Below are 9,846 nucleotides of genomic sequence, written 5' to 3'. Positions count from 1 at the left end.
CCATGACCTCCTCCTCCTCCTCCTCCTCCTTCTTGTCCTCTGAGGATCCAGGCTTGCCGATGAGCACATGGACCAATGGACAGATGGCCTCCCCTGACTAGCTAAATCTAGCAGCTCTGTGGAGGGTACAGGGGGCCTGTGCCCTCCCTGGAGGCCAGCTGGGTCCTCAAGGGGGTGGTACAGGCTCCAATGGGTCCCCTCAGCCACTCAGACAGACTTCCTTGGGGCACACGCATGTACTGCTGCCATAGCCTCGGTTCTGACCCTGACGCTCAGGAAAGAGGTCGGCAAGGAAGACTGTCCTCTTCAGGGTTGTTATCACATCCAAAACATGCCCAGAAGAAAACAAATTAAGAGAAATTACTTTTCTCTCCCCAAATGTATTTTCAACGGATAAGATCAATGTCTCTTTCACTGGTTCTTTATTTTTATAAATGAATACATTCTTATTTATTTACTTATCCTCCTCCAAGGACATGTTTTCATTGCTTTTAGAAAGAGAGGAAGGGAGAGAGAGAAACACTGATGTGAAAGAGAAACATTGATTGATTTCCTTCACATATGTGCCCAGAGCAGGAATCGTACACACCCAGACCTTTGATCGAACCTGCAGCCTAGGTATGTGCTCCGACCAGGAACGGAACCCACAACCTTTTGGCTATGGGATGATGCTCTGACCAACTGAACCACACTGGCTAGGGCCCTTTCACTGGTTCTAAGACACCTCTTTTCACCTGAGGCCTATGCTTTCCTGCCTCTGACCCCAACTCCAGCATCCCAAGGACAGACACCTGTGTTTATCCTAGGCATTGTGGCGGACAGAGGTGGCCAGGGCAGGGGTTACAATGTATAGGGATACAGTGTCTTCATACTCAGCGGGTTTTTTTAAAACAGCCCTGTGAGGTAGGTACTAGAACTCTCATTCTACAGACAGGGAAACTGAGGCTCTGCGAGTTGAGTGCCTTGCCCAAGGTCACACAGCAAGTAGCTCCCATGTCTGCTGGTGGCCAGAAAGGTGGCTCCCCGAAGTCTGAGAGCTTGGTCCAGAGCCCACCCCAAGACTCCAGCACTTGGGAGTGTCCAGACCAGCCTTATAAGCCCAAAGGCCGGGTGGCCAGCTGGGGTACTGGCCAGGCCTTGTAGGGAGACAAGGCTGTGCTGCCAAGCACTCGGCCCAAGGATGGCCTCCCCTGCCTGGCTAAATTTAGCGGCTCTGTGGAGGGTGGATGGGGCCCAGGTCCATCCTGGAGGCCAGCCCGGGCCCTCAACGGGGTCGGCACAGGCTCCAGTGGGTCTCCTTAGCCACTGTGAGTTCCAAGGTTGCAGGGCCATAACTCTGCCCGCAGAGTTCAGCCCAACACTCCGCCCCCTGCCCCCCCCCCCCCACCATCTGGGCCTCCTTTGGTGTCCAAGGGAGTCACCTAATGCCATAGCCCCTCAGGTGCCGGCTGGCACAGGGCCCTGGGCCTGTCTCACAGACTGTCTAGGGGAGGTTGGGGGTAGGCATCTGGGGTGTGGCTGCAGCGGGGGCCCCGAAGATTGACTTCTCCCCATTGCCCAGACATTATACTGCTTCTCTGGCTTCTTTTTTCCTCCCACTGTGAGCCAGGACCGGCTGGAGCCTCTCTTCCTGAGTATCCAAGGCGTCACCCCCACCCCCATCTCTGCTCCTCCTTTTGGGCTACTTCCTCTTGGTCCCCAGCCTCTTCCTACCCCTGGAATGCGGGAAATTCCTCCTCCCTGCCCCTCAAACACCGAGCCCCCCTTGGGAGGTTGGTGTCCTCCCTGGCTACTGAGGGTGCCAACCCCTCTGCCCCGACGTGGCAGCTGCGTTCTGACTCCTTTTTTCCCCAAAATCAAACTGTACTGAGGTGTACCTTCCATAAGGTTACAATGTGCACATTCTAGACACAGGGTGATGAGTTTTGACAGATGCAGGGAACCTCCCCGTCCCGTCACTCTAGAATGTTCCCTCCTGCCTCTCCTCTGTCACCTCCTCCAGCCCCCAGCCCCTGGGGATCTGCTTTGTCGCTGCAGATTTGTTTTGCCTTTTCTAGAAATTCATGGAGGTAGAACCGCACAGTATTCGCTTTGCGTCTGGCTTCTTTTACTCAGCCCTGGGGATTTAGGCGTCGTCCAGGCTGCTGCATATATGGGCATGTTCCTTTTTATTGCCCAGAAGTATTCCATTGGGTGGACACACTGCTGTTTGCTTGTCCTTTCCCTGTTGATTTGGGTCGTTTCCAGTGTGGGGCCACGATGAATAAAGCTGCTGCGGACACCTGGCTTCAGGTCTTGTATGGATGTAGGTCTTCATTTCCGTTCTTGACCCTCCGTTTCTCCCAATGCAGCCCCAGCTGGGACCCTCCTACCCCCATGAGGGACTCAGCACGGGGGCATGGGGGCACAAAGTCCTGGCCGCCGAAGGGGGTAGGGGGAGGCCATGAGCGTTTTGGCAGCGGCCACCCCTGAGCCCGTGGGAAGTGTGCCGGGGCTTGCCCTGGAATTCCCTCCTGCCCCTGGCGAGCGGTGCTGAGGTGGGAAACCTCTGTTTACCTTGGCCGCTCCATCTTGGCCTGTCAGGCTCCATGCTGTGGGCTGGACAAGGCCAGACTCAGGCAGGCCTTGCCATGAGCCCCAGCAGCAGCCAGGAGCACCGAAGCTGACCCACCTCCCACAAAAGCCCCTGAGGCTCATCTTAGCTCCATGCCTTGCTTGGCCACCATGATATGGCCAGTCCGCTGGTCAGACTCACAGGGGCCTCGGGCTGCTTGTCTGTAAGGTGAGCTCGAACGCCTGCCTGGCCCATCTCAAGGAGCTGGCCGAGGGCCCTGGAGACGAGGACGGAACAGTGTCTGTGGCCTGGGAGGTCTTCTAGATGGACCCCATGGGAGGCAGGCTGTCTGCCCATCCCTGGCTCTGTGCACCAAATCCTGTCCCCCACCCCCACTAGACCCTGGGAGCTCCTCGGGGTTGGGCCTCGTCTCCTGTGGTCACAGCTGGCTTCACGATGTGCGACCTGCACAGTAGCACAGGGCCCCGTGCTCAGAAAGACCTCACGCTCGGTTTAATACTCTGCTGTCACTGCTATGAAGTTCTTCATTTTTTACTTTGCATCGAGCCCCACACATTAGGTAATCAGTCCTTCCTCTAGCCCTGTGGGTGGCACCTGTGTCCCCTTCCCAGGGCAGCTGAAAAAATTTGGAACCTTCATTAGTGAGTCTTACCTCTAGAAGGTAACAAGGGGATGGAGGGACATGGCTGTTCCCTTCCCAGGCGCCCTCCTCCTGGGGGCAGGGCCACCTGGGCAAGTCAGTTCATCCCAAGCAGCCTGGCAAAGGCCCCCAACAGCGGGAGCTGAGGGAAGCCCTGGGGAGGCACATTGGAACTGGGCCCAGAAGGGCAAGGGGATGGCACTCCTGGGTTCAAGGAGAAGGGAACAGAGCGAGTGAAAACTTGGGGTGACACAGAACCTACAGAACAGCCAAGGCCAGGACCCTTCTGTGTGGGACCCTGATATTTGGACTCCAGGCCCAGCCCTGGCCCAGGCCAAGTTCTGAACCCCTCCCAGCCTCACTTTCCTCAGTGGTGACGTGCAAAGGGCTTTGACCACATGAACAAACTGTCAGGCACCATCCCTGGGAGGCACCTATCCGGTTCCGTGAACTCAGGGAGTCAGGGCCTGACCTGTGCCTGGTGTCAGAGGAAGACAAGGGTCCCTGGCTGGCGACGTGGGGCCCAGACCTCCACTCAGCTTTCCTGGGCTGGCGTGGGCCCTGGTGGTGGACCACAGGCGGATGCCGAGAGAGCAGATGGGGGGATCGCTTCCCAGGAACACAGATGCTGACCGTCCTCCGGTGCCCCAGGCACTCAACCTTTATTTCTCTACCAAATCGCATCAGCAGGTGGGTACAGGGTCCTTCCCCCACCCTCTCCCGCTAAGATCTCCCTTCCCCCCAGAGGAAAGAAGCAAGGAATGTCTGCTGGCACCAGGGGGAACCCCAACTCTGCTTCTCCCCACCCCTCCAGGACCTGTGAGGGGGGGGAGAGGGGTGTCACACAACCGGTAGCTCACTTGTCTGCAAGGCAGGCCTAGGCAGCTCTGATTCTGGGGACCAGGACAGTAATGTGAGTCTTGATTTACATACAAAATAATCACTTTGTACACTGTAGGAAGGGAGAGGACACAGAGTCATTTGCTACTCACTGCTTTCTCCTACAACTAATTTTTGCCAAAGGGGCAAAAGCTGAGTTATAAGAACATTTGTGCCCATTAAATGCTTTTCCTATCATCTGACATGATCTACATGGACACAGGCTCCTCCAGCCAGAAGGGAGGGAAAGGACGTGCCCTCACATCACTGGCCATTCTGAGTGACATTGTTTCCACTCACGGGTGTGTGCAGTTGGGGGCAAAGAGCGAGGCCAAGAGTCCGGGGGCTCAGAAGCACCCAGTGGTGCTGACCATGAGTCAGTCAAGTACGGGGTGGGGGCTGGGGGTGGCAGAGCACAGCTGTCAGGGACCCAAGGACGTCTGGGGTTTCAGCTGCCGGGCATGTGGAGGGCAAGGCTGGGCCCTGCTTGGCACACCAGGCAGCACCGAGGGGGCACATGCCATTTGCGTAGGACAGAGAACCTGAGTCCAGGAGTGAGCCAAGCAGAGGCGGGCAGGCTGGCTATCTCCCAGGAAAGGGGGTCCTTGCCTAGCCTCCTCCCCCCTCATCCTGCCTCTGCCTCTGACCCTTCAGGTCCCTGCACATATAAACAGAAAGAGGCTTAAGCCCTCATGAGCCGACTTCGTGGGAGCAGAACAGAGTGTGGGGGGTGGGGGTGGGGAGCTGCCTGCCCTTGCTGTGCACAGCTGGGCCCAGATGTTCCCCTTTCCACCCCAGCTGACCGGGTCCCAGACCAGGCACTAAGTGAGAGAGGTCACAGCTGAAGTAACTGACCTCCAGGGGTCCTCTTTCAGTACAGAGACGCCTGTCAGCAAGGAAATGCCCGGCCTCCAAGCAGAGGGGAGCAGGCTCATGACATGCCAGTGGATTTGGGGGTGCAGGGCTCTGCACCTTGGGATCGGCCCCCAGCCCTGGCTTCTGGGTGGGCCCCTCCCAGGCCAGAGCTTCAGGGGCAAACTTCCTGGGGGGAGTCCCAGAGACATGAAGTACAGAGCCCCCAGGCAGACAGAGGAGGGGGACAATGATCCTGGGGACGGGACTGGGGGTGGCCATTCCAGCCGCAGTGGGGCTCGGTGAGCAAGCGGCCAGCGTGGTGCAGGGCGGGGCGTGGGCGAACGCTTGGGCACCATTGTCTGAGGTACGCACTGGAGACTGCACTCTGCTCTCAGCACTCACTTTCGGTCCTTTTCTTCTGGAACAAAAACCAGAGAATGTGTTAAGATGTACGATGAGAGCACATGTCCAGGCTTCCGCCCCCCGTGTCTGCTGTGACAGCCCCGCTCTCCCACAGCACCGCTCAGTGGCCCCGAGCCCCCCGCATCTCCGGGGCTACAGCCCCACCTGTCCATCCAGTAGCTGCCCAAGCACATCCCCTGGATGCCCCCAGCCTCCTGCACCCCACGAGCTCCATCACCCCCTCCTCCTCGCAGCCTACACCAAAGCATTGTCTCTTCTTGTTTTTAGTTTTAAGAACCATTATCCACCATCATGAAATCTAGACACCATGACATTCTTGAGTCCTCCCCTCTCCTGCCCACCCAGGCCAGCTCATCTCTCTCAGTGGCTCCCAGGCCTCAGGGCCTCTCAGGCCTGCCCTCGGCCTCCAACAGCCCTCACCATCACCCTCTGCCCCTGGCATCACACCAAAAATCCAGCCCATCAGCCCCTCTGATGGTTTCCCACTGCCCTCAGAATAAAGCGCAAACCTGCCTTGGATCCTGCACCCTCCCAAGTCTGTCACCACAGCCTCTCCAGGCCTCCTGTCCCCTCCGCCCAGTCCTCAGGCCTTGGCCTGACAACTGCTCAGCAACACCTGGGGAGAGCCAGGGGGTGGGGCAAGAGGATCCCTCCAACCCCTTGGGGTTGACCCAGGACCTACAGTTCTCCCCAGGACACATCCCTCATAAATCGCAGGGAAGCCACGAGCATCAGGCCTCAGCAAAACTTCCCTAAAAGGCCACCAGACCGGCTTGGGAACGTAACAGGGTCCCCTCTCTCACCCCCGCCCCGCCCTGCTTTAGGAGGCCCCAGGGACTGCGGCCGCCCAGGGCAGAGCTGTCTGGGTTTCCGGAGACAGCAGGGTAGCACCTTTTAAAGCCAAGCCTCTCCCGGACCACAGTCAGCATCTCAGGTTAACGGTGCAGGTGGTGCTGTTGCCTGGGACCAGCTCTCCCTGAGCTCGGGCTCAGTGTCTCCTCCCCTGACCAGCTCAGCCTGGCTCACCAACCTCCCTGCCTGTAGCCTCCCTCCATCCGTCTGTCCCTCATGGTCACCCCAGCCTCCCAGGCTGCCACCCTTGGTGGCTCCCACTGCCCAGAGGATAACGTCCAGGGTCCTTACCTGGGCATCTGAGGCCTTGACTTACCTCTGGTCTCACCTCTCTACCCTGCACTCCTAGCTCCTGCCCCACTAGAGACGTCAAGCCAAGCCCTCCCAGCCCCTCCTCCGCTCGGCCCCACTGTCCCTTCTCAAACTTCCGGTCAAACCCCACCTGTTCTAGAAGCCACCCCAACCCCGCCCCAGCCCTTCCAACCTACCCCATCTTGCTTGGGGCCACACTCCCTCTGCCTGGGCCCAGAATCCTTCACTGCCCAACAGCCAATGCTGGACAGTGCCCAAGACAGACTGTCCCTAGTGGCTGAGAAATTTTCTCACTTTTATTTTTTCTCAAGAAAATGTGAACCCCTTGGTAGTTGTGGCCAGTGGGGAAGGCTTCTGAGGAAAACAGAGAGGCTGCCCAAGCTAGACACAGCCCCAGGAGGCCTGGATTCGCAGGTGAGTCGGTGTGGTCAAGGCTGGCCAGAGGATTTCCTGGTAGACCACCCTTGTGCTCCAGCCAGAGCTGGGGATGCCCTGGCCTCCCGTGGACAGAGCTTCAGGCCACAGATCCATTTCCTGCCTTTACCTCCCCAGGAGTGTCCACTGAGGGTGGGCCAGAAGTAACCACGCAAGGGCAGAACGCCCTGTCTGCCCCCACCCCCCACCCATGGGCTCCAATATGACTTGCTTTGGCTGGGTACCCACCCCATCCCTCATGGGCTCTCCCCAACCCCCCACATGCCAGGTCACTCTCTGGCCAGAGAGAAAGAAGGACAACTTGTTTGGGCCTTTTTAATAAAGTAAAATATTTGCAGCACCCAGGAGGGCTGGCCAGCGTGGGAGATGGGGGCTGACTGAATGCCGTGGCCCCTGTGGAATGACAGGCACAAGATCTATTTATAGCCCTCCCAGGCACCCTCCCCTGGGGCCGGGACACATTCCTGCTAGAGGTGGCTCTCAGAGACCCAGCTGCCCCAGTGCAGGCCTCAGCCATTGCTGGGTCTAACCCAGGCCTCTGTAGCGGCCTGCCCAAGGGGCTAGTTCCTTGGCCCCAACTCCTAGGAACCAGCTTCCTCTGCCTCCTGCCCCTCGGGGCGGCTGGGGCAGCGAGCCACACCCACTCTCTGAGACCCTCCAGCAGGAGCAGGCCGGGGGGGGGCGCCATGCTCCAGGCTGCCCCCATCCACTCCCTGCTGTTCTGCTCTCCACCCCTGGGTGAAGGCAGCCTAGAGCTGTGGATTCAAAACAGAGAACCCCCCACTCCCCACCTACAAGGTGACACCAGTGTGGTCTGGGGTCTGAGAGGTCGACGGCTGCCCACCCCATGCCTGGGAGACTGTCCTGGGAATCCCGACATAAAGACAGGCCAAGTTCAGAGAACAGCAAGCCTGGCCATGCAGGGCTGGCAGCAGTGAGCGCAGTGGGGCAGCGTGGCCCTGAGCAACTGACCAGAGCTCCCGCTGGCTGCCCAGTGAGCCCAGGGCCCCAACCTCTGCAGACACTTCAAGTCCCAGCCACGAGAGCCCCTTCGTGTCCCCCACTGATGACTCAAGAGCACCCCCCTACACACAGATGGGGTGGCTGAGACTGGCACCGGCTCAGTGCAGCCTGGGTGCAGAGGAAGGCAGGGCGGGAGGGGCTGGGCCTCCCACTCACCATCCAAGTGGTTCCGCGACAGGTACTTGAGGGCCTCGTCCAGCAGGATGACAGGCAGAGATATCTGGAGCACCACCACCCACTGGCGCCCACTCAGTGGGGTCACCTGGAAAATGAGCTGCAGGGGAGTTCCGATTAAAGGAGAGACTGTCCAGTGTCCCACAATCCCCTGCGTCCCCCACTCATGGACTCTCCGTGAGTCCATCAGTATGTACGTCCACAATGCCCCTTGAGGTCCCACCTCTAGATCTTTGTCTACCAGTCTTCTCTGCCTGAGCGTCCTCCTTGGCCTTCACCCACGGGACCAAATCCCATTGGTCCTGTTGGGAAGTGGAAGGGACTCCGCACCCAGAGAGAGAGCTGTCTTTCCCCCTGCCCCAGCCTTGGGAGAGTCCCCACCTCTTCTGTTCCCCAAGTCTGGGGGCTCCTGCAATGGGGACACATCTGGAGGATGGTGGCTGGCCAGGGTCCGAGCACCGGCCCCCCACAGACAATATCTTGGACTTCCCCTGTCCCAGTCCGCCAGTGGTTCCCATCGCAAAGGGGCCGGAAAGGCCCAGCCACCAGCCCTGGGCTGTGTATCAGAGGATTTGGACTCTGTCACCCCAGGAGCTGGAGAAGGGGAGCAGGGCGGGGCCCGACTCACGGGCAGGGGCGGCACGTGCAGGATGAGGAAGTGCAGGGCCATGGACATGGTCACAGCTGCCAGCAGCCAGGGGTTCAGCCAGGGTGGCATCCGCAGCAGCGACTGGTTCTCTGAGACGCTGCCAAGGGCACAGGGCGCTCACTTGGGGCCATGATGCAGGCAGCCCTGCTGTGGGCACCCATCTACCCCCTATGTGGGAGCGTAAGCCTCAGCATGTCCCTAGTTGGGCCTGAGGACTGGGGCACTTCTGAGAGGTCAGCGCAGCTGGGAGGGGTATCACTGCTGCCCGCCCAGCCTCCACGAGCCTGGACCCCTTTCTTTGTCCCTCAAACCCAATCCTAGCCTCTATTTCTTCAGACCCAAATCTTGGTCTCCTTTGTCCCCTCGGTCCCAATTCTGGTCCCCACTGACTCTTAGAACTCCCTTCTAGACCCCTCTGACCCTCAGACCCAGTCCTGGAACCCCTGACCCTGAGGCCCCAATCCTGGAACCCCTGACCCTGAGGCCCCAATCCTGGAACCCCTGACCCTGAGGCCCCAATCATGGAACCCCTGACCCTCAGACCCAGTCCTGGAGCCTCTAGCTCTCATACTGCAATACCGGACCCCTCTGACCTCGCCCCTGGGCCCCACCTGACCCTCAGCCCCACACCTCACCCCCAGCTCCAGGCCCCTCTGCCCAGCTCACCTGTTGAGGGCGTTGCACATTTCAATGGTCACCAGCACAGACAAGGCCATGGTTGTGGGGAAGCGCGACTCAAAAACCTCACAGTCAGTGCCAGCAAAGAGCGGGTTGTCCTCAGAGCACTTCAGGAAGTTCCTCTGTGGGCAGGCAGTGGGTGAGGTGGGCCCGGGGGCACAGCGGTCAGGGGAGGCACTGGTGGGCAGGAAGGGGGAAGCCTCACTCCATCCTGGCCCCCAGCCAAGGACTCAACACACCTGGTGAGCCCAGTGCTGCCCCGGGGTGGGTGGAGGGAGGGGGGCTCACCCAGGATGGAGGTAGGTGGCCAGCACTGTGCCAGAGAGAAGGGCAGGGGCACAGCGGGACAGA

General features: G+C 59.4%; 1 protein-coding gene across 1 annotated transcript in view; it reads right to left on the bottom strand.

Moving 5' to 3' along the window:
* Positions 1 to 5,279: 5,279 nt before the first annotated feature.
* Positions 5,280 to 9,846, bottom strand: part of ATP2A3 (ATPase sarcoplasmic/endoplasmic reticulum Ca2+ transporting 3) — a 31,564-nt gene continuing 26,997 nt past the window's right edge. Inside the window, exons 18-21 of the mRNA XM_090292828.1 lie at positions 9,484 to 9,617; positions 8,797 to 8,914; positions 8,151 to 8,268; positions 5,280 to 5,367 (exon numbers count right to left, since the gene is read on the bottom strand). Of these exons, the coding sequence (XP_090148954.1) occupies positions 5,348 to 5,367; positions 8,151 to 8,268; positions 8,797 to 8,914; positions 9,484 to 9,617 (390 nt within the window). The 3' untranslated portion in view covers positions 5,280 to 5,347. The remainder of the gene's footprint in view (positions 5,368 to 8,150; positions 8,269 to 8,796; positions 8,915 to 9,483; positions 9,618 to 9,846) is intronic.

The sequence above is a fragment of the Furipterus horrens genome, unplaced genomic scaffold, assembly GCF_987537825.1.
Source record: "Furipterus horrens unplaced genomic scaffold, mFurHor1.1.pri manual_scaffold_11, whole genome shotgun sequence".
Taxonomy (NCBI): domain Eukaryota; kingdom Metazoa; phylum Chordata; class Mammalia; order Chiroptera; family Furipteridae; genus Furipterus; species Furipterus horrens.
This window is presented reverse-complemented; position numbering and strand designations above follow the sequence as displayed.